This window comes from Pinus tabuliformis, chromosome 8 (assembly GCF_031772625.1).
Source record: "Pinus tabuliformis cultivar Carrire ecotype Pingquan chromosome 8, CPIR1, whole genome shotgun sequence".
Classification (NCBI taxonomy): Eukaryota; Viridiplantae; Streptophyta; class Pinopsida; order Pinales; family Pinaceae; genus Pinus; species Pinus tabuliformis.
In genome coordinates this window covers 651,149,183-651,175,002 of record NC_142294.1, presented here as the reverse complement: position 1 = coordinate 651,175,002, position 25,820 = coordinate 651,149,183, and the positions used below count along the sequence as shown (strand labels likewise).

Below are 25,820 nucleotides of genomic sequence, written 5' to 3'. Positions count from 1 at the left end.
GAACAAAGTCTATTTAATAAAGGGAAAAATACAAAGAAAATAGGCAAAAGAAAAATCATATCTTTTAATATGCAGAGTTGTTGTTTTTGTTTTTTAAATCGGATAGTTTCCATGGTTAATAAAAGCTCGAAAACATAATGCAAGTCTTTTGGGAAAAAATATTCATTAGAGAAAAATCTATAAATTTAGGAAAAAAATAAATAATTAATTTATAGAGACTTTTCGCTATTAGAATTTTTTTTAAACAATTTTTTATTGAAAAAAAAATTAAATTTTAAAAATTTAAAATATTTTTTCAATTTCTAAAAGATAAATCTAATATTTAATTTTACCCTAACTTTAATAAATTTTAGAATTAATTTTAAAAATTTACAAATTCATTTTGAAATACAATATAATGACATACAACATACTCTTTCCTTCTAAAAAACCATAATTAAAAAGAGAAGCCCTAGTTAGGATAGGTTTCTGCCTGCTTAAAAAAATCATAATTAAAAAAAAGTAAAGTTTGGATAGGTTTCTGCCTGCTTTAAAAAAAAAATTAAAAGCAACCCAGTTAGGATAGGTTTCTGCATGCTTAAAAAAAATTATTTTTTAAAAATTAATTAAAAGTTAAACCATTTTGAGATACAATATACTCTTGCCTTCTAAAAATTCATAATTAAAAAAAAGAAAAAAGAAAAGAAGCAAGGAAAGGTTTCTGCCTGCTTTGGAAAAAGATAAAAGCAACCAAGTTAGTATAGCTTTCTGCCTGCTTTAAAAAATTTAAAAGTCAAAGATGCCAAAATTCGTGCCCATCTCAGGGTAGGCCGATCAATTTTTGTGACGTACATAAATGCTGTGAAAGTCCTGCGCTTCAACCTTACCACTAAAACTGCACCAAACCCTAAACTCTTCGCTGCAGTTGCAGTAGATGCCCCTTCTGATTTAATGGAGAATACCTACGGCTTAGCGGAGCGTTGGGCAAATCTGCCTGAACGGGCTGCGGATCGTGCGTAATTTTCACCTGGGAATATTTATTCTCATGCCAAACTGGAGCTGTTGGGGCACAATTCAGATCTAAGACCTGCTGCCTGCGTTACCAGGTTTATAAAGTTTTCAATGTCTCTGTTCTATAGCCGGCACCACAAGAAAGCCTCTGTCCTCAGGTATCTTTTTTTATCCACATGAGGAATATAGGGGTTTTCCAGGGTTTCTTTTATTTGGGTTTTGTAGGGTTTCATTTATTTCTAGTGAACTAAAACAGAGCTTCCTGGGTTACTGACACTTTCTGTGTAAATTTTCAGAGGGTAAAAGATTTAGCGTGTCGGGCATTAGTCTGGGGCGTAGTAGCCACTATGATTGTATTACTTGCAGTCATAGGCATTTGGAAACGTAATATTTGCTCTCCCCTGAAATGTTGGGAAGGCATTTCTCGAACTAGAGGCCCTGAACTTGCAGGTAAATCTTTCAGAGTTAAGGATCTTTGATGCGGCTGATTACCTTTGCGCAATATAATTAGACACCTTGTAACTATTTTCGCAGGCGAGGAGGAAGATTCTATCCTAACGCCGACTATAGCGAATCCAGAACTCATTTTCAAATACGACATTCTGAGACAGAGTACCTCCAATTTTGAAGCAGAGACCAAACTTGGCAATGGAGGGTTTGGATCCATCTTTAAAGTGAGAGTTCAATATTTGTTTCAATTATTTCATATAGAATTAGATATTTTAAAGCAGCAGCGCCATGTAAAAATGGAGAATAAAAATGATTTCTAAGTGAGTGGATCTGCAGGGGGTTCTCTCTAATGGCAGAGAGGTTGCAGCGAAACTGCTGTATATGGGTTCAAGGCAAGCAGATGCTGAATTTTTGAATGAAGCAAATCTCATCAGTCGTGTTCAGCACAGGAATCTAGTGAAATTGCTTGATTGCTCTGTCGAAAGTTCCAGAAAGTTACTACTCGACGAATACCTCCAGAAGAGTAGTCTTGACAAGATTATATTCTGTATGCACTTGTTCTTTATTTTTTTATTGAAAAAAAAACATGATATTTTCATTAAATAAAAGTGATTACATGTTTTTGATATGCTTCCTCTCAGACACTTATATTAAGGATCTACATTGTACCTCAAGAAAACATAAAACAAAATTCTATTTACAGATATCATTTCTCATTTCTCATTTCTCATATCCCGTAGCTTGCAGATAATATATTTACAGTCTGTGATGCATTGCAGATGCAACAAAAAGGCATTTAGTTAAATGCAAAGAGAGGTATGAAATCATAGTTGGAACTGCAGGTGGTGTGGCCTATCTTCACAGGGAATCTCATATTCGGGTCGTCCACAGAGATATTAAAGCAAGCAATATTTTACTAGATTATAAACACAGACCCAAAATAGCAGACTTTGGATTAGCAAGACTCTTTGCAGAAGATCAAAGCCACGTTAGCACTCGAGTTGCAGGAACTTGGTAAGAATCTTCTACTACTGTTCCCGACTAGTTGTTTTAAAAAATTGGAGCAAATGAAGCAACTACATCTCATATATCTGAATATGGATCCTGCAATTTTGAGGCGGCTAGGTTGTGGGGATTTGATTGCATATGAAATTCTGCAGAGGTTACATGGTGCCAGAGTATGCCTTACGCGGACAGTTGAAGGAAAAGGCAGGCTATAATTATGAAATTCTGCAGAGGTTACACGGTGCCCGAGTACGCGATACGCGGACAGTTGGAGGAAAAGGCAGGCTACAATTTTGCCCGGAAGGTTATTTTCAATAGTAAGTTGAACCATTTTTTCATAAAATTTGACCATCGAGTGTTTGAATTGTTTTTCAGTCTAAGTATTGTCTACCAAGGTCACAATTTTGCCTGAAGGTTATTTTCAATAGTAAGCTGGTCTTTCTCTTTTGTCAAAAATAATTAGGACTTTCTTTTTTGTCAAAAATATTTGACCAATAAAATGTTTGAATTATTTTTTATAGTGAAAATGGATTCAGTTCCATAAAAATTAGTTTGAGTTCTCAAAATCATGAAACTTTAGTTTGAATTCTCAAAATCATGAAACTTGATAGCTGTAACTGTAATTACCGTAATCAAAGTTTTACTGTAATCAAAGTTTTCCAAAAATTATATGAAATTTTATGAAAATCCTATCAAAATTTCCATTATTATTTTTCATAAAACTACTTATTTTTTTCCATTTAAATAAATTTTATTTGAAATCCGGTTAGGTGAAAATTGGTCAATACCTTTTGGAATTATTTTTATAATGAGACGGCAACATCCTATCTTGTGACAGCATTATTGTGAATTTTTTTTATTTTTTTCATTTAAATAAATTTTATTTGAAATCCGGTTAGGTAAAAATCGGTGAACATACCTTTCGGAATTATTTTTGGAGTTGTCTATAATGCGACTTTTTGAGATTCCGGTGACGGAATCCGGCGGAAGAAATTGAGATGAAATCATGATTTGTTGCAGTTAAAATGGTTTTTTAACTGCATATTCGGATTCAGCACCCTGAAAAACCCCTGGGACGGTTTCATTGTGCAGAAACTAGTTATCAAACTTCGATTTCAATAAATTACTGCCGGATTTTCACCGGAAAAAATCGCCGGAAAGGCTTTCAAAAAGTCGCGTTAAAGACTACGTCATTATTTTTATTACAAGATGACGTCATCCTATCTTGTCACAGCATCATTTTTTCACAATGCTCTCTTGTTGCAAAGTGTAATCTTCTGAGTGATGGTAGAATGATTTTTAAATCCGGGAATTATTGAGATACGTGTACCTACTCTTCTCAGCCATGAAAAATGCTTTTTAAATCTGGGAATTATGGAGATATATATATGTATGTATATGCTCTTTGACTATTAATCAAGTGCTGTGCTGTTTATGACGACGCACGAGTTGGCTTTGGGTTTATCGAAGCTACTTCATTTCAACGAGTATCTTGTGAATTGTTTTTGTCGCATCTTATGGTTGCGCTGTCTTTGTCGAGAATGATGTGTCCAATTGTATCTTCTGAGTTGTCTTTGTGAAGCATAATTTGTCCAAGTATATGATGGTATCTCTCATCCTTGATACTAGCATGGGAGATTTCAATATTTAATACCATCCATAATTTAAATATTTAATACCCTTATAATATTTTCTCTAAATATTTATAAAAAATTAAATATTTAATATTATTTATAATTTTTCTTCTACAGTTTAAATATGTATAATTTTATTGTAAATTAATATTTATAAAAGAATTAAACATTTATTTGATGCAATTGGCATTTAATATTATTTATAATTTTTCTTATACATTTTAAATATGTATAATTGTATTGTAAATCAATATTTATAAAAGAATTAAACATTTATGTGATACAATTACTAAACATTGATGAACATCAATAAATTTATTTTATATATATTTTCTATTATAAAAATTTTAAAAATCATAAAAAATAATTAAATTATAATTTTATTTTATTATTATTATTAAAAAATATTAATAGATGAGTTATATATATAATTTTTTAATCATGAAGATTTCTCTTACTTTACTATAAAGATTTTTAACCTGTAAGTAGACTTTACTACAATACTATAGATTTTCTCAAAAATTAAAATTCCAATCATATACTTATCAATTATTAATAATTAAATTAATATTCTAGAAACCCTATTTCAAAATAGACACACTAAAAATGAGTTGATAAAATAATTCATTTTCATTATTTAAATATTTCTAAAAAAGTGTTATAATTTTTTATCTAATAAAAATTTAATTAAAATTTTAATATAATTAATATAAATATAAATCGTAATGTTTTTAAAATATTTTATTTATTCGAAAGTAATATGCAATAACAAATTTATGGTATTTGTAACATACTTCCCTCAATTACTTTTAGAAGAATGGGGTAATTCATATTTTTTTTGATTAATTATCGAGTTATCAATTTCATATATATATATGAAATTACCTAATGGGCTTCCACTCTTTGCATTAGTTGATACCTTATAGGTGGGTCACATTGGACACATCACCTTTTAGGGCCTTGAGTTGGTGAGCACCCAAAGGAGTCGAAAAACTGACAACTTCAGTTAAAGGCGTACGATCACACCCAAGATGTGTGATGGGTGCCCATGTTCGGTTAAAGGACCCTCAGGTGGAGTCGTTTGGTTAAAGGCGACTTAAGGAGAGTTTGGTTAAAAGCGTCTAGTTAAAGGCGTGTTGGTTGGGTGTGTTCGGTTAAAAGCGTAGGGCAAGCACCCACCCAACACGGCAGGCGCGCATGGGAAACACGGGTGTGACGAGCTGGGTTGGGCGAGTCAACCAGGTAGTGGGAGAGTGTGTGACACGAGTCAGGCGCGAGGTGGACGAGCACCCAGGTGAGTGAACGAGTCGAACAGGTCGATGGGGCGAGTGAGTCAGGCAATGCAATTGTGGGCAGACGAGCTGGCTGAATGAGCTACGAGTGAACCGACGGGTAAGTGAACGAGTTGGTCAAGTAGGCTGGACGGATGGACCTGTTAGCGGCAGGTCAGCTCAGTTATGGAAATAAACAAAGGTTCGTGTCTCTGGGTGTAGGCACAGGTCGGCCAGGTGCACATGCGCAGGTCGACCTGTAGTACAACCAAAGGGATGAACGGTTCGTGGAGAAAACACATCGCACATATGGCATATAAATATAAAATTGTGTGGAGTGGTTGAGGATCGTCCAACCATCGAACACCACAAGTTCAGAGAGTGAACAAAGTGCGAAGGAAGGAGAAGCTACAAGCAGACGGGCAGGGTGCAGTTCGGTAATGAACGCAGGATTGTGGGAAGATTTGCAGGCAGACAGAACTTGGGGTTTCTATAGGAGTTGCAGGTAGGCTGCTACACGACAATGCAGGGAAAAACACACCCGAACAACTGAATAGGCAACGCAAGCAAGTCAAGTAGTTGCATGACTGTACAGGTAGTTACGATGGACACGTTCAGATGCTACACAACAATGTCAGGTAAACGAGTGAGCTGTGTCGTGTTAGCACTGGGTTGGCCGACGGGTGGATTAAGGGTCGTGGGCTGTTGTAACTAATTAGTGGGTTGCATGTGGCATAAGGCAAGTGCACTCCGAGGGCTGCACGATGATGACACGACAAGCCACTGTGGGCAACACGGTGGTAATTTGGGCAGTGCATAGTGGAGGCACGACTTTGGTAGGAAGTGTGCAGGCCGTTCAAACGCTGCATGACTTGGTGAAAATTGTAAAATTTTTAAATTGATATTTGCAGATTTTATATATATTGGGTAGACTTATATTCAGGAGTTGCTCCTCCCTTTTATATGTGTGTACATTTTTTATACACTTGTGATTTCCATTGCATAAAGAACATAATTGAAGTAATTTTCGCTGCATGATAATACTTCGAAGTAAAAAAGTGTTGAGTAGGCGTAGTCCGTGAGCTTAAGTAGTGGTGAAACGAAAAAGTTCGGCGGTGCCACACCCGCCTATGTGTGGTTGGAAGACACCACTGGCATAGGGGCATGACAGTTGGTATTAGAGCTCATTTTGGAGAAAGGGGCTTTGACAAGTGAAGTAGGAATACAATGACAGTGGTTGTGGTTGGTATTGAAGTTGCGGATTGTAGTTGGGCACAGTGCGACATTAGGATCTGGTAGGGGCAAGACAATAGGTTAGGGTCGAGTTGAATATTGAAGTGTATGGTCGTGACACGTTCGAGAGCAAAGCTGATGGCAGACAATGTAGAAGAACCACATGTGAAAGGTGAATTTAGCATGAGTCTCGAGACAATTTTCATGAACAAGATGTTGAATCATATGGATGAGATAACTACAGAGATGAATGCATTGAAAGCGGAAAGTGTTGAACTTGGAGATATGTTCACAAAGCAGGCAAAGGACTATGACAACCTCAAGGCACGATATGAGTATCTCTAATGGCAATATGGGGAAACTATGAATGAGGTCAAGGAAATTTGAAGCTATGAAAGATCAAGAATTAGAGGAGATCATGAAGCTGCGGAAGAGTCTTAATGAGGCTCTCAATGAGATTGCTATCTTGAAGAAGGCAATTGGGAAGGGACCAGTTGGAGGGACAACACACATCAAAATTAAGGAACCAGATTCTTATGATGGGGTGAGGAGTGCAAAGACACTTGGGAACTTTTTATGGGATATGGAGCAATAATTAGAGTGCTTGGGACTTCCTAATGAAGAGGCCAAGGTGAAGGTACTTTCTCAATTCCTTACAAAGGATGTCAAGATGTGGTGGAGAAGGAAAGAAGACCAAATTTATCATGGTGATGCTAAGGACATATCTACTTGGGAGGGAATGAAGGAAGCGCTACAAACTCACTTTAGCCCACAAAATGAGACTTGGGATGCACAGACAAAGATCAAGTACATTAGGAAAACAAGGAGTCTGCAGGCATATCAACGAGAATTTGTTAGTGTGGTCTTGGAACTACCTGATATGGTGGAGAAAGACAAGGTTTTTAACTTCATTATTGGATTTAAACCTTGGGCACACAATGAGGTGAAGAGGAAAAAGATCAAAACACTTGAGGAGGCATTTGTTGCAGTTGATAGGTTGGTGGACCATTATGATGAAGGGATTGAAGAGAAGAAAAATAAGTTCGAAAAACCAAAAGAGAAGACTACAAAGGAGGATCATGCGAGAGTAGGTGGCAAATTGAAGGCAAAGAAACCTCTGAAATGTTGGTTGTGCGGGGAAGAACACATAGTGAAGAATTATCTTTCAAGACCGACAGTGGCAACTTTGGCACAATTTAATGGAAAGAAGAAGGAATAACCAACAGTTGGGATGATGCAGATATTGGGTGCTGCAACAACAATGGAGGTTGTCCCAAGGCACGGTCCTAAGAAGAACAAGTTGGAGTATGTGGACATGAAGGTTGGGCAAGGCATGTTTCTTACCATGGTGGACAACAGTGAAACCCATAACTTCATTAGAGAGGAGGCTGCAAGGAAAGTTGGGTTGAAATTTGTGCCAACATAAGCTCGTCTCAAGGCAGTGAATTCTCCACCAGACCAAGTTATTGGTATTGCAGAAAATGTGGAGAAAGTCGACTTCACAGTGGTACGAATGGATGACTATGAGGCAGTTTTGGGGATAGAATTTATGAAGCAGTATGAAGCTATGATGGTGCCACATATGAAGAAGCTATATATTTATGATGGATGGGAGGATGAATCATTGGGGATACCTATCGTCGCTGCCATTACAGGTGGATGTAAGTTAATAACATTGGGTGTGGAAGACATCAAGCGAGATGAAGAAGTCTATGAGAGGTTGAACCGTGCAGAGGAAAAACTCATAAAGCAGGAAAATATTATGAGAGCATTGTCTGATAGTGTTCTGGACTTGACAGGCAGACTAGAGGCAATGGAGGATAACAGGGATGTGAAGTTGAAGACTCGTCAAGAGGAGAGCCGAGAAGCATATATGCAGAGGTTGGAAGAAGACGACCCCAACACATGGATTGAGATGTTGGAGAAGGAGGATGGAAGGCCTTCAACCTTCCCATCCCCTCCCTCTTTCTAGACTTAGCATGGGGATGAGGCTCATTGTCTTCTGCTCATGGCAGTGAGACCTCTTTACATAATGAGCATACATTGGGGCGAGATAGATGCAATTGGCAACAAGATGCGATGATAGTCATGATGACGTGAGATGCATGCATTCTTGTGGAGGAGATGCTATAGTTGGATTAGCTACCCAACTAATAACCATCATAGGGGAATCTAGCACATGATGTTCTTGCAGAGTTACGACAGGATTTGGGCATGGAGCAGGTCATGGGAAGAGATATCTGGGCACTGACATATGGAGATATTTGTCTTAGTGATGGAGTTGATTAGATGGTTTTGTCGAGGGCAACAACTACTTTAAAGTGGAGGAGGATGTCAGGGCCTCGAGTTGGCGAGTGCCCAATGGAGTCGAAAAACCGATGACTTCGATTAAAGGCATGCATGCGCGCCAAAGATGTGCGACGGACGCCTATGTTCGATTAAAGGTGACTCAGGTGGAGGCGTTCAATTAAAGGAAACTTGAGGATACTTTGGTTAAAATCGCCCAATTAAAGGTGTGTCGGTTGTGTGTGTTCAGTTAAAGGTATTGGACGGGTGTGCACGGGTGACACGGGTGCGACGGGCTGGGCAAGTCAACCGAGTAGCAGGCGAGTGTGCAACACGAGTCGGGCGCATGGGTGGATGAGCGCCTGGGTGAGTGAATGAGTCGGGTAGGTTGACTGGGCTGATGAGTGTGCAACACAAGTCGGGCGTGCGAGTGGACAAGCGCCCACGTGAGTGAATGAGTTGGGCAGGTCAACCAAGCGGGTGAGTTGGACAACGCGGTTGTGGGTAGACAAGCTGGCCGGATGAGTGACGGGTGAACTAATGGGTAAGTGAATGATTTGGTCGAGTTGGCTAGGCAGATGAATGCATCAGGGGTAGGTTGGCTTGGTTATGGAAATAAATGAAGGGTCACGTGTGTGGGCGTAGGCACAAGTCAGCCGAGTGCACATGGGCGGGTTGACCCGTAGTGCAACCAAGGGACACGACAATTCGTGGAGAAAACACATCACACAGATGACGTATCAATATAGAGCCGTGTGGAGTGATTGAGGATCATCTAACCATCAAAAATCACGAGTTCATAGTGTGAACGAAGTACGAAGGAAGGAGAAGCTACAGGTGGATGGGCAAGGTGCAATTTGGAAGTAAACGCAGGACTGTGGGAAGCTTTGTGGGTGGACAAAACTTAAGGTTTCTGCAGGAGTGGCAAGTGGGCCGCTACACGGCGGTGCAAGGCATAACACACGTGAAAATTTGAACAAGTAGCGCAGGTGAGTCGGATAGCTACACGACTGTGTAGGATGTTACGGTGGACACATTCAGACACTACACAATAGTGTTGCAGCTCAAGTAAACGGGCAAATTGTGTCGTGTTAGCGTCAGGTGGGTCGATGGGTGGAGTAAGGGTCGTGGGCCACTGTAACTAACCAGAAGGCTGCGGGTGGCATAAGACAAGTGTAGACAGAAGGTTGCACGACAACGACATGATAGGATATTGTGGGCAACACAGTGGTAATTTGGGCAGTGCATGGTGGAGATGCACGACTTTGGCAGGATGTGTGCAAGCCATTCAGAGGCTGCACAACTTGGTGAAAATTGAAATTTTTTGTAAATTGATATTTGTAGATTTTATATATATTGGGTAGACTTATATTCGAGAGTTTCCCCTCCCTTTTACATGTGTGTACACTATTTATACTTTTTATTTCCAGTGCATAAAGAAGATAATTGAAGTAATTTATATTGCATGATAACACTTAGAAGTAGAATTAGTAAGTGTTGAGTAGGTGTAGTCCGTGAGCTTAAGTAGTGGTGAAACGAAAAAGTTTGACGGTGCCGCACGCGCTTGTGTGGTTGGAAGACACCACTGGCATAGGGGCATGACATCACCCCTCTCATCCTCTCCCGATGGTTCCTAAACTACATGTTCGGTTACTCATCGACTTCTCTGCTTCAGGCTTAGCTGGACAGAGAGCCCCTCTGTTGTCTCATCATTGGTGTCAAATATGACAACTCACTAATGTTGCTACTGTCTCGCTTCGCCTCGACCCTAATAACCCAACACCCTCACTTGCAAGACTACTATATATATTTGGCTCACAACATCAGATTGACTTGGTTATGGGCCCTCCCTCCACCAATGAAAACCTTGTCGGTTTTGCGTGGATGGTGGGGTAGTATGGCCGCCTTTCCCATTAAAAAGTAGTGCCAACTCTCCTTAGCCACCATGTCCAACTCTCTGACATCTATTAAGGCTTCTGAGCTGTGACTGCTAGGATGACGTCACCTAGGACACATGCCACTAAAAAATAGGCCCTTTGGGTGACCATAAATGTTGAAACTGCATGCCACATGTCCACCCTTGGTTAGACCATGTCATCACTAATGTCATCATCTATGTTATCTCCAAGAGCCACTAACACACTGCCATTTGTCCCATCAGAGAGGACTTAGAGAGAAAGAGTCTATGAATCTTTGGTTCTGCAAGAAATTTATTCGCTAAAGTCATTTATCAAAACAATCAAGTTCAAAAACTCAACACTGCTTCATTACAATTTGTTTTTGGAGGAGAGGTCCCAAGTTAATTCTTTTTCATTGATCTACACGATCGAAGGTTTGGGAAACCACCTCCCATGGCCTCCAAGCCTGACAAGACTATTGTGCAAAGACTCGTCAAAATGCCACCACATAGCCCGACGCTTCCATTTTGTCCCCCCTTTGCAATCTTATAGGATGCAGCGATCATGGTAAGTCTGCCAAGATGATGTTACCACCTAGCGTCATCCCACTCCATACAACTTGGTGCTAAAGAATTGTGCGTCATATCCATTCCGTCGGGGTGAGTTTGTCGGGTGGGATCCACCACATCCAACAGAAATGCTCCCTGTGGATAACTCCCTAGCCAATAACATTACTTTTAGGCACACGTGATTTGGTGGTCATACCCCTGCACGATGCTTGCTCCCGATTGGGACAGGTGGTAGCATTTCCACATCATCCCGCTTTGTTTCTCACTCCCTTCTGTCTGCGCCCCTTGACGACTGCTCTGGGCTGGTTCTTAATTGGATGAATTGTCAAGTGGGGTCCACTGTTGAACATCCACGAGATTTCCGAGTTGGCATGGTTGCCAACTCATCTCGGCTGGTTCCCTTTTCTTCCCTTGACCACTGTCCAGGGCATCCCTTCCAAGCCATGTCAAAAGTTTCCCGGCTAATCACGTGAGGGGTAAATAATGGGGAACCTCCACGTCTAGGGTTACCCTTTGAAGGTAGGATGGGATTTCGCTGGACAATACGGTAAGTTATGGTTAGGGAAAATTTTAAGGATCGAAATTTATCTTAAATATTAGAAACCTTGGCGAATCCTACTAATCCATAATATGCAAACTATAAAATGCTTGGTGATATTTTAGTAAAAATATTCAAACTTTAATGATTTTATATAGTCTCTATAAAATTTTGGTGATTTTGAAAGTAAAATATTTTTTTCTTATAAAATTTAGGCAAACCATTTTTATGAAAAATGGGGATTGGTGAATCTTTTTTTTAGAAAAAGCATGGAAAAATAGCCCATCTACGAATATTAGCCCTAAAAGTTTCCCTGGTTATGGTGTTCCTCTCTGCTCCTCATTGAACTAGCACCAAATCTCTGCCATGGCTCAATGAAGGGATATCAACCCTGCCCTCTATGATGTACCAGATGGGGATCTTCGCGTTCACCTAAAAAATGAGCTTTTCTACTGCACAAGCTTCCTCAAGCAAGTCTTTTCGAATATGGCTTTGTCTGAGAGGTCCAGCCGACCTCCAGATCAATGATAGGGCTTCATGTCAATGCCAATGGTTTATTCAGGCGCATCATGGTGCTACCCCTCCCAAGCTTGGGTGATAGATTCTTCAATGTGTTCCTGGCTCACTTTCGTTCCCCATTCTCGGACAGGGGATTCCAATCATGGAGGTGTAGGGGCCCCTGTGGCCCTTACCTACCACAATATTGGCGTGCACTCCTACGAGGTTCTCACCTCTCCTGTTACATTCGAACATCACTAGAATCTATGTCAAGCTTGTAAGTAGCTCCATGGCACTACGTAAAGCCTTCAGGTGCCTGATTAGCAACACAAGGGTGCTAGCGGAAGATATCCAAGCACCGTTGATACATGGTTGGGGGGCCATTTAAGTTAAGTTTATGGGCTCGAAGAGCCTGAGGGAAATGACCCTCAACATAAATGCAATGCTTTCCATGCGACACAACAACTTGTAAATCAAGCCAATAAGTTGATACAAGAAAATGCAGACCGTGATAAGAAATGGTATTCTATGTAATGATTTCATATTAGTAGTAAAAAGGGTCTCTGAGCCCACTATTTTCAAATTTTAGCTCAAGATCTTATGACTTTGCTACACCCTGTAACATGGCCTACTATTTATCTATTAATTAATTATGAAATACTTACTTCACAATTAAACATTTATTCAAAGTAATGTTCAACTCATCAGCATATCATGGTCGTTATTATCATGTGATTTATTTACTCATTTATGCGTAAGAGGTTTCGTGTTTGGCACCAACAAGTTAATCACACAACATTTATTTCTAGTCAGTGCATTGCTGGGTCTATTCATCAATGTCATTCATTCAAGAGATAACACACACAGACACATTCAACACATCTATCAGTGACATATATGAATAAAAATTTAACCACATGCTTAAGCATATACAATTAAAATACAGTCACAACATGCAGAACCATTCCAAACAACAATGCATCATGATTCGATAGGTAAAAAACATTCATAGATACTTATATTGAACTTACAGGGCAATTGAGTTTGGGACAATGACTCTCCACCCGACCATAGATAGTCGCGTCCACACTTACTTGTAGCTGTCACCCCCGAGCCACATTCCAGAGTCTGAGGGGGAATGCTTTTTTGGGAACTTGAATACTAGATGGAAACCGAAATAGGGAATCCAAAGGATCTTCTTCGTCAATCCCACCAAATGAATGCTAATTCTTTTGTCAACATATGGAGTCTAGAGGTATTCTACCTCACACCAAGTGTACACACAGTGATTCACCCCCTCCTAGGGACTCCAAAATCTGTTTTAACAACAATGTAGTAACCACAAGTTTGCAATCATGTCTTCCTTTGACACTGCTTCAGGATGGCCTCTTCCCAAGCTATTATAGAGCTCCAAAGTTTGCTATCTCAACCCACAAGCTCTAGGGGACCCAAGTTGTTACAAGGCTCTAGAGATTCCATCCACTACAAGAAAAATACCTTCTAGCGGAGGTTATAACAAAGGTTTTTAGTGTTATCAAATTGGAAAACAATGTCAAAAAAACATCCGCTAAAACATTTGATTGCAATAACAAATATTTTAGTGGATATTTTAACAAAACTTCATCACAATTGAAAAAATCTAGGTAGGCGGAGGTGTTAGTGGATTTTTTATTTTATTTTTTTATTATATATATATATATATATATATATATATATTGGTGCGCTTCATGGAACAAGTAGCACTGATGCACTACATATATAAATGCACCAAGATGCATACATAACCGAGGCGTTGAGTCCAAAGTACACTGGTGCGTAATATATACCACGTTGGTGCTAATAGGTAAAAAAATCCCTAGGGTGTTCGTGTAAGGAATGACATCGGAGCACACACAAAATAATTGTTATGTTGTTGCGTTTATTTAAACTTGTAGCACCGATGCCTATAGTTTGTATAAACACCCTCATGCGTTAGTGATATAAAAAGACCGGTTTTGTTACGTTTCATAATGCACCTGTTCTAATATATTAAAAAACCCCTGGGGTGTTCATGTAAGGAATGACACTGGGGTACACAAAAATAATTGCAGTCCTGATGCGTTTGCTTAAACTCAGAGCATCGATGTGTACCATTTATATGAATGCGTCAATGAGTTTGTTATATAAAATGACTGGTGCAATTAATTTTAATAATGCACCAGTGCTAGAAATAATATTTTTTAGGACCGGGGTGTGTGTTCTATGAAAGCATTGGTGTGTTAAGAATTACAATGCACCAGAGTATTAATTGCAAACAAAACTGGTGTTTGAAGAGATAAATGCCCCGGTCCGGTCGTTTTTTGAGAATGCACCTGTTATGCAAAATGATGCCATCATGGTGATTTTATATAACATAACGCACTGGTATGTTTTTATGTTATGGACGCACCGATTTTTTGTATGAGATTCTCTTTTTTGGAAACATCGACGTGTGACAGTGCAATTATTGTAATTTTTTAAATCTATTATTCATCGAAAAATCGACATATATCTTATAATAATATTCATATAAATTAAAATTTGATTAGTGCATTTGTATATAATGTTTGGATTAATTTGTTATATTATCAAATTTTGCATGTCTTTATTATAATATTTGATCATCCATATATTTAATCAGTGGTGTAACATTTCACAACGAAATAAATTAAAATGTATTTTACTATATATCAATGAAAGACTCTTTGTCATACAAAATGAGATTTTTATTGGTAACCTTTTGTCTTTCAACTAAAACACTATGTCCATTACATTAAACAAAATGTTTGATTTTCACAGAGAATTATTTCAAAAATACAACAAGTTGCATTGATATCCAAATAGATCATCATTCTTCTTTGGAAATGTTATCAATGCTCGAGCTACTTCCATGACTTGGGTTATTTGGATGAATGTCTTGTTGATTGCATCGATTGTTTTTGTCTTCTTCAAGTTGCATTCGCAAATATACAAATAAAGTGTAATGAGTGTATCTAAATTGGTGAGAATAATGAAAATTGAAATAAATAATATACATCAATATAAATTGAATAGCAATGTACCATAGCAAGAAGTGACTCATAAATCGTGCACATGGTTTCAAAACCAAGTCTCATGCCTTATTGCAACAAGTCTTTTGCTGGCGTAGTTCCATACTTTGTTTCCTGCATGTTTTAAACCCATTATAAATCATAGATTTAATAAAAATGATTTATTTATTTATTTTTATTTTTTTTAACTTAGATAAGTAAAATGACATAGATACTTACAAATTCCACTATTAATTTTTGATATGCCAACATATACCCACAACCCTTATTTAACCCAATGTTAATCAGTTTTTCTGATGGCTCTTCTTTGTATGTTAACACCTATTTGAAGACATTCACAGAAGGTTGCTGTAAAACAACTTAAATATATAAAAATGAAACCTTGAGTTATTATAAGAAAATATTAACAGTTACCCACAAACTTTGAAATCAACCCTTTTCTTCCTTGTCATCATGTTTTATGTGCTAAATGTGTTCCATTTTGTTTTCTTTTCTGCAAGAAAATACTTGAAAATTAATATTTAATGATGAATTATTTTTTTATATGTACAAAGTCCATCATGATTACATACATTTGAAGCACGTTGTTGTTGAGATGGCTCCTCTTGTAATGCAATTGTATCCATTTCTTTGATGATCTCTTTGTACACTTTTTTGGACATTCCTATTGGCTTGTTTCACATATCAACTCGTTGATCATTTGAGATTATCATAATCTTCATGAAAAAATAATAAACTATTTTTATATTTATATATGAAAATTAAATATATCAAAATCAATATTAATAAATGAATAGTTTGTAGTAATATATACATATAATTCTAGAAAATAATTTTAATTAGGAATATTACCTTTTGAATGATTCTTTTTTGTTGTAATATGTTTTTGCTATTGCAAGTCTGATGTCTCATTGATGTCTCATTGACCATTACTCTAGAAACACTTCTTATAGTTTAGATATAATTTGGTTCTTAGAATCATTGGATTGATTTTTGTATTGTAAGTGGAAAGTACGTTTATACGTTCATTCCACTAAATCCCTCATAGTTTTGTAAAAAAAAAAAATCACCTTTCATTAACCTCCAACACCACTCCCGATGAGCTAAGGACCAATTCATCGTTATTTACATCTTCTATAATTTTTCTTTTCTTAGAACAACATTGATTTGTTCCTTCGTTGTTGCTCCATGTAAAGCATTAAACATACATGAATTAATAGATTGTTTGAAAAATATTATCTAATATTCTTAAGTATATTATTAATTAAAATTCAAAAAAAATAATTCATATAGAATAATATTTTTTTTATTCACTTGATTCATCATTTTGCATTTTTCTATCAAGATTTTACGCTCTTTTGCACATAGATTAGAAATAATTTTATCAACCTTCTTCATTTTGTGGCTCTACATGAAACACACCAACCAATACATGTTAGTTAAACTTATATACAGTTCAAACATATTCATTTTGCAAATAGTTTAAAAAGAACTTGCCTTCTCTGCTTTTTTTGATGTGCTACCATTGTGTCGATCAATACTTTTGTTACTTGATGCTTTCTGAGACATTTTTAATCAATATACAATATGTACCATTCAATATATAAGCCATTAAATATATTTTACAAATAAATCAAATAATTTTTGGATAAACACACTGGTGCGTTTATCCCATTAAACACATATGGCATTTAATTGTTCAACACCGTTATGGAAAATTAATTTTTTAAAATAATTTTAAATTATAATGGTGTGTTTTGTAAGACTAAATGCATTGCAATTATTTAACGGTGCTATTTGGAAGTGTGCCGGTGTATTATATTACACCGGGAGCAACAATGAACAACTGGACATAATCGACAATGTTATAAGATATTGGTGTGTTGTATTACACATAGTGCACCGATGCGTTATATTACAAATGGAGCACCACAGAATATATAACCGTTTAAAAAAAAAACGGAGAGGGTTGACAATGTTTGAATGTAATTCAATAAGTGATTCCCCTATTTTACATGTGAAACACCCTATATATAGTAAGTACAAAAACCCATTAAATATACAATTTTTTACTAGTAAAATATATAATAATTTTTTTATTATACACAATTTTTATTTTATTTTTCCTGAATTGTGAATAAATCTAAAAGAAATTAGAAAAATATTTAACAGTAAAATTTAAATTTTTTGTTATCCAGGATTTTTAGTGAATCACCATACCTTTCAAATTCTAATCTTCCTGCGGTTCCAAAATATTTTGCTTCTCCACAATTCTCCCATTATGTCTCTCTTAAAAATGATCTCTCTTTTAATAAAACCCTAACAAAAATTGTAAAAGCTTTTATTTAAAATAAACAATAATTTTAATTTTTTTTTACCATGTCGGGTTTTGAGTGAATCACCATACGTTTCAGCTTCTAATCTTTTGAATAGTTTTACTGCTCTAAAGTATTCTGTTGCTGCATAGTGTTCTTGGTACGTTTCTCTTGCAAATCACTCCTTCGAAATTTTGGGTAAAATAATTAAATAGTGATTAACCTTTTACAATTTAAAAGATTTTATGAAATTAGATTTTGAAAAATCAATTACCACTAATTTTTGAATTAAAAAATAAAAAATAAAAAATAAAAAATAATTGTGCTTCTTTTTCTCCGCACATCGACATGTTCGATAGTTTAGTGCACTAGTGCGTTTATAAGAAAATCGCACCGACATTGATAGGTTGCAATGTTTTTCAACACTGACATGATACACTTTTATTTATTTATTTTTGAAATCTCAAAATAATGCAATTAATTTTTTAACACAATGGAACATTTTCTATTTAAAAACATCAATGCTCTAATTGTTATAAGAGTACAGAGTTGGTTGAATTTGTTTTTATTTTCTAAAATCCAGAAATCGCTGCGTAGCAGTGTTGTTTTTTTTTAACGCATCGGTTTGTTTTTGCACAAGAGCACCAATATGATAACAATTTTTTTTATTTTTTATTTATTTATTTACTTATTATTATTATTTTTTTTATTTATTTTTTTTTTTTTTTTTTTTTTTTTTTAGAATGTAGGAAACCAGTGCGGATATTATTTGAACGCCTCAGTGCTAGTATTTTTTAAATGCATAGGTGCGATTTTTTATGATAAGTGCACCGATAGGGCTTAAAAGTTATGTATTACAGTAGTTCATAGTATACATTATAAGAGCACCGAGTTGGTTGAATTCATTTTAATTTTTTAAATCCAAAAACAAGGGCGTACCGATGTTGTTTTTTTAAACACATTGGTGCATTTTTGTACAAGAGCACCGATATGATAACATATTTTTTTCGAAATGTCGGAAACTTGTGCGGGTATTATTTAAATGCCCCAATGTTGGTATTATTTAAACACAACATTGTGCTTTGTTCTGATCAACGCACTGGTCTGGTTTAAAAACTACATGAAATTTTATTTTCACATAAAATGGCATACTAATCTCAAACTATCCTTTAGGATGCATCCACATGAATTACAGTAGTTCATAGTATACAATTTTCGCTTAAATTCGCCTTATTTTTTAAAAATGGTTTGAAAACTATATTGAAATTAAGATTGTAGGTATATGGTTCTCGAGATTAATATTATATATGCACCCAAAAATTTATTTCAGTTTTTTCTCAAATGCAGCGACAAAATCTCAATAATATCAAATGGTCAATTCTTCAAATTCCAGCTCATTCCATATTGCTGATCAAAGTCCTTCACAGGGTTCTCCCTTTCCATCTCCAGTAAGTTCAGATTTTATTTATATTTTGATTATCTAATTGAATTTAATTATTTTTAATCCATGTCAATTTAAATAAAAATGTATCCAAATTTGCAGGACCCTGATTCAGAATGGAGTTCAGATGTAGAAAATATTCCTCCATTTCAAAAAATTTGGAAGCTCTTATCAGGAGCAGCATATCGGAAGCAGTTGGTAGATGAAAATGGACAACCTCTTCACCCTGTCAAATATTGGAACATGGCATCTTCCAGCCAAAATCCTAGATCAACAATGATAATAATCTTTTGGTATAACGTAATCTCAACAAACCAATTGCATTGATGTGCTTGTTAATATGATTGATATTGTACTAATGGTGTTCAATATTTTTTGAAATTAGGATCTTAGTGATGATGAACGACCCACCTACCATATTCCTGTGCACCCCACTATAATTTCAACTTGAGAGAAGGTTGGATTAAGAGCAATAATCAAAGAGGAAACATACAAAGAATGGTTGAATCAACCACCTATTCAATTCCCACTACGTCCAGATTCACCAATTAGGAATGACTACAACAATAATAGTTCTTCATCATAAGTTAGCAATGGAGGCAATCAAATAGAGGTTGATATGGATGATTACTTATGGAATATGAATGCCATGGAGGCAATGTTATTAAACACATTCCAGAACGATGAGCTAGGAGATGATGCTCATATCATTGATACCTTATTCGAATGCCTGAAATCTACTTCCACCACTCCTCTCTTTGAACCTGGTGGAAAGTAAAAGTCTACTTATCTTGGGACAATGATGTTGTTGTGCAAATTGAAAGCAAAGTTTGGCATGTCAAATGCATGTTTCTCGACAATATTGAGGTAATTCACCTGCATGATCAATAAAGTCCCTTATATTTTGAGAAATCTTGTCACACAATTAACATTAAAAATAGTCAATTTTATGAACATTAAATATTGACATTGTATAATTATATTCCCCACCAACTGCAGGTTATTCAAAGATAAGGTTCTTCCGAGTGATAATGTCTTGTTGGGTAGCTGCGAAGAGGCAAAGAAATTGTTGAAAATGTTGGGTGTTGAGTACATATCATATCATGCATGTCTGAATGATTGTATTATATATAGAGGAGAATATGCAGACAAAGATATGTTTGAAATTTGGGCATGATAGGTACCATAATTTGAAAAAATGGGTAAATCACATGGCTCTCCTCATAAGATATTGAGGCACATGCCTATAATACCAAGGATTCAAAGACTATTTTGTTGCAAAGAATTAGCTATGTTGCAAGGATGGCATGCCTCACACAGAAGTGAGTCAGGAGTTATGTGAATCTCAACAGATTCAATAACCATGAAGCATATAGAGGATACATGGCCTAAAAAATTCAAGGATGAAGTATGAAGTGTACAATTCAGCATAGCAATGGATGACATCAACCCATATTCCCTCCAAAACACCAACTATTTTGTTTGGCCTATAGTAGTGATTAATAACAATATCCCCCCATGGTTGTTCGTGAAGAATGAACATCTCATGTTGGCTCTCATAGTCCCTTGTAGAAGACAATTGAAGAATATGGATGTTTACTTACAACCATTGGTAGATGAATTCAAGGAATTATGGAAAGGGACACATGTGTACGATGTATCAAGACTGATTTCAGCAGAGAGGAGTTTTACGTTGTATGGAATATGTTCTTACACCATACATCATTATCCAGTATTAGGAGTTTTCTCTAGTAAATTACATTTTTATTGATTTTTTTATATGCGTAACAATATTATTTCACATATTAATTTAATTCACTGCAATTTCTCTTATCTTCATGGTTGCTAACGTGACAACCTATATACAACAATTTTTCAGGTCTTGTAACAAATGGGTATCATGGATGTAAATGGTGTGGACCTTCTTTGAAGGCTAGGTGGTCTTACCACCTATGAAATCTAGTGTATGACTACTCCAGGGTATTCCTCCCAAAAGAACACCCTTACAGAAGAGAAACATTCGCTTTCAATGGTAAACTGGAGAGAACCCAAACCTGCGATAATGACACTAGCTAAATGGATTAGAGCATATGAGAGAGAGAAGGAGAAGGAGTTTACATAAATGTTTGATTCAAATGGGGATCCTATGTTCGATGATCCAAAATTCTTCGACACCTATGTTGAGAAATTTCCCATTGGGATGAAAAGGAACACCATAGATATGAACAATCAAGTTGAATGGGCCTTAAAAGAGAAAGGTTGGAGATTTAATACATAAATCGGTATCAGAGCGAAGGTTCAACATTGGACCTTTGAGGATGAAATTTGGAGCTCTGACATAGAGTGGTATCAATAAAAATGTTCAAACACTAGATCTGAAGCGGCACACACATGCATATGATAAACATTTAATTTGTAAGTTTAATTTTTATATAAAAATGTGTGCTAAATTCAGACCTACAACTAACATGATTATTGACTTGGTAGATTGTTGAGATATTATTTAGTTTATAACATGAATACTAATATCGGATTTGAATGGAAAACTAGTTTCAAATCAACATGCTTATTAAAAATATGCCATGGTGATGGGTAAATATGTTTAATTATGTTTGAATTAACTAACAATTATGTGTGTGCAACAAAAGAGAGAGAGAGAGAGAGAGAGAGAGAGAGAGAGAGATATGGAATGGGAAATAGAATGGTAGAGTACAACATCCAAAAATCCTATCATCACCGGAGGAGGAATCAATGGGGAAATGATTAGAGAAAAATCCCCCTGATTGGGTGGAGACCCTTAGGATTTTGAGTGCCAAATTAAGAAGTTTCAAAGCAGATAATGAGAAGAATATCCAAGCACAAGAAATATAAGCATTAGTCAATGCAGTGATCTTGAAGAGTTCGTTAAATCTAAAAAAAAGAAGCAACATGAGCTTGGCTCCAACTATCTAAGTAGGCACAAATCAAAGCAAAGTCCTTCTAAAATTTGGAAGAAAGGACTAGAATCCAATAGAGAAAAGGGAAGCAAGTCAAGAAAGAGGCACAAACAAGCTAGTGAAGACATAGTAAGGGGAGAAACCCCACTCAACATTCCAGAGAGAGAATCAAATAGCCATAACCAGTTGTCTAGTGCAACAACCCGGAGACACTGGAAATAAGGGAGGAGCACGAAGAACCCAATGCTAGAGGAGTTCAAGAAAGCTAGATCCCCTACCTTTGATGGAGAAATTAAGAGGGCTGAAGAGGAGAATACATAGTTGTTGGATTGAAGAAACATTTTAGAGTCCATGACTTCTCTAAAAATATGAAGGTTAGAGTGCCTATTTTCAGCTTAAAGGGTAAGGTTTACATATGGTGGGAAGATTTGAGAAATGTCAAGGACATTAGAGAAAATGAACTATCATGGAGGAACGTTGAAAAGTATTTTTGTGAGATGTACGCATTTGAGAGGTGTTATGATAGTAAAAGTTAAAGATTTCTATGGACATAAGCTAGAGAAACTTACTACAGATGAATACACCAACAAATTCTTAGAACTATTGAGGTATGTGTCATACATTAGGGATGAGAAAGAGAATATTCAATGGTACCTTTGTGGTTTACCACAAGCTTTCTGAGGCAAGATTGAGTTTGATGAGTCAAGAATCTTGGATGAAACAATCCAAAAGGATATGTATTCATGATCAGTCCAAGCATAAGGCTAAATTTCACTCATACTAGAAGAGGAAGGACAAACAATTTTAAGGGGAAATGAAATAAACCCTTAGGATGTAGGCAAGAAGGAAAAGTTGTAAGGTTCCCTCCTACCACGAGTGAATTCTAACAGAATTTTGTTGCTACCAATAAAGATCAACTTGTCAATTTAGTCAGAGAAAAAGCCACAAATTTCAAGAGAGGAACCCTCTAGTGTTGGACATGTGGAGAGAAGCATCTGCGAAAATACTATCCTCACCAACAACAAAGTGGCAAAAGGTATTATATGGTCTAAGAGGTAGTGACAACAAATGATGTGGCCGAAAGTGTGCCTAGAATTTATACGACATTGGACCATAGGAAAGTAGATCAATAAGTCTTAGTGATCGAAATGGAAGGTATTTTTCTCAACCAACCTATTTCAATTTTAATTCACACAGGTTCTAATTTCAACTATATTAGCTAGAAGATTATAAAGACGTGTGAACTATAAATGAACATTCATGAAAGAACATGGTTGGTCTAGTTAGCTATAAGGCCTAAAAATAAGGGGATGGAATTCATGGAATCATACCCCATGGAACTAAGTGGTGTATCCACTACAACCACCCTCAACCTCTTAACATTGGGTTTGTATGATGTCCTAATTAGCATGGATTTATTGGTGGCCAATAAGACTAAGGTAAATTGCTACAACAAATCACTAGAATACCTCAACGATGAAAGTGAGGAAATATTGCTTCAAGGGATGAGAAATCTTGTCTCTTTTAGGAAAATATCAATGTTGCAAGTGAAAAGATACAACACAAACGAGGGTAACCTATTTGTGGTTTAGGTGACCAACAAGTTGAAGAGTGGTGAGATCATAATGGAAGCTCACCTGGTCTTAAAGCAATGCAATGATGTGTTTCCTGAGGAACTTCTAGGACTTCCACCCAGGAGAGAAATTGATTTCTCCCTTTAGTTGATTCCTAGATCAATTCCAGTCTCAAAAGCACCATATCATATGAGCACACCAGAGTTAGTGGAGCTGAAATTGCAACTAAAGGAAATGTTGGACAGGGATATGTTAGGTCCAGTGTGTCACCCTGGGGTGCCCCAACGCTATTTGTAAAGAAGAAGGATGGCATATTGTGTTTGTATATTGATATTCGACAATTGAATAAATCCACTGTGAATAAAAAGCACCAACTTCTTAGAATTGATGACTTTTTTATCAGCTAAGAGATATTGTGGTGTTCCCAAAAATAGATTTGAGGTCAAGCTATCATCAGATTCACATTAAGGATGAATATATCCACAAGAAATCTTTTAGGACAATATATGGATGCTACACGTTTGTAGTGGTGCCATTTGGGCATACAAATTTCCCAACCACATTTATGTGTTTGATGAATAATGTGCTCATCTTGTATTTGGATAAGTTCATATTGGTGTTTATGGATGACATTCTAGTTTATTCAAATACCATAGAAGAACATGAAGAACATTTGAAAGAACTATTGCAGTTGTTGAGAGATCACAAGTTCTATGTTAAGCTTAGAAAATGTGATTTCTTCCAATCACAAGTTCAATACTTGTGACATGTCATTTCAAGAGAAGGATTGACTATGGATCCTGAGAAGATTAAGGAAATCATGGAATGGACCACTCCCCACAATGTCACATAAGCTAGATATTTTAAAGGATTGGTTGGATAATACAGGTGATCCATTTGATATTTTTCAAAGATTGGGCACCCAATCATAGCCCTACAAAATAAAGAAGTTAATTTTCAATGGAAATCAGAGTGCACAACTAGTTTTGAATGGATTAAGAAATTGCTCACAAGTGCACCTATTTTGCAGATAACAGGCCAATAAAAGGACTTCTTGGTTTGAATAGATTCTTGTAAGGAAGGAATAGGTGGATTCCTGATGCAAGAAGGACACGTGATCTATTATGAGTCAAGAAAATTAATCGAACATGAGAAGAACCATGTCACTCATGACTTGGAGCTTGCAATGATAGTGCACACATGTAAAGTGTGGAGGCACTACTTTATTGGAAGGAAGTTTTTGTTAATGTCAAACCATGGAGGGTTTAAATACTTGTTTAACCAGCCCAAGCTAAATGCAAGATAAGTCAAATGGTTGACTTTGATCAACGAGTTTGAATTTGAGATAAAACATATTAAGGGCAAAGAGAACAAGGAAGAAGATGCACTTAGTATAAGTTTACAAGTGGTTCACTTAGAAGCCATGAGAACTTGTGAATCTAATATTGAGGAAAAGATAAAGGAGGCATTGATACAAGACGAGCACTTTCAACAGGTGAAAGATTGCTTATAGAAGTAATTGGAAGGGCCATTGAGTAAGAATTATACACTCACTGACAATGGAATTTTGAAGTTCAATTAGATGGTATGTACCTCTTATGGGTGACTTGAATAAGGTAATATTGGATGAGTTTCACAAAAGACCATACTCATGCCATCCTGGTTATCAGAAAATGATAACAACGATGAAGTAAATGTCTTATTGGCCAGACATGAAAAATAATGTTTCCAAATACATTACCAGGTGCCTCGAATTTTAACAAGATAAAGTGGAGTGCAGACACCCAAGAAGATTTCTACAACCAATCCCCATTCCTGAGTGTTAGTGAGAATTCATATCTATGGACTTCATCATAGGGTTTCCAAAAACATCCAGGTAGCAAGATGTTATAAAGGTGGTAGTGGAAAAATGGAGCAAGGAAGCACACTTTATAGCTATCAAGTCCACTCACAAGGATCTTAACATAGCTCAAATTTTTATGAAGGAAATATTCAAATTGCACAATATACACAAGAAGAACATTTTAGACCAAGATGCCAACTTTACTTCTAATTTTTGGAATGTATTGTTTATTGGTTTGGAACCTAACTAGTCTTTTAGTATAGCATATCAT

The 25,820-nt window shown here is 36.3% G+C and overlaps 1 protein-coding gene across 3 annotated transcripts; it reads left to right on the top strand.

The window, feature by feature from the left end:
* Positions 1–749: 749 nt before the first annotated feature.
* Positions 750–3,167, top strand: LOC149237226 (cysteine-rich receptor-like protein kinase 2). Of its 3 annotated transcripts, none has more exons than XM_089372602.1 (6): positions 750–1,148; positions 1,287–1,440; positions 1,525–1,664; positions 1,777–1,987; positions 2,283–2,454; positions 2,566–3,167. In XM_089372602.1, exons 2-6 carry the CDS (start codon positions 1,338–1,340, stop codon positions 2,588–2,590), a joined length of 651 nt encoding a protein of 216 aa, XP_089228728.1. In that variant the 5' UTR covers positions 750–1,148; positions 1,287–1,337; the 3' UTR covers positions 2,591–3,167. The 3 variants fall into 3 exon arrangements, with proteins under 3 accessions (XP_089228728.1, XP_089228726.1, XP_089228727.1); XM_089372600.1 differs by having other exon boundaries at positions 753–1,148; positions 2,220–2,454; XM_089372601.1 differs by having other exon boundaries at positions 757–1,148; positions 2,220–2,454; positions 2,601–3,167.
* The last annotated feature ends 22,653 nt before the right edge of the window (positions 3,168–25,820 follow it).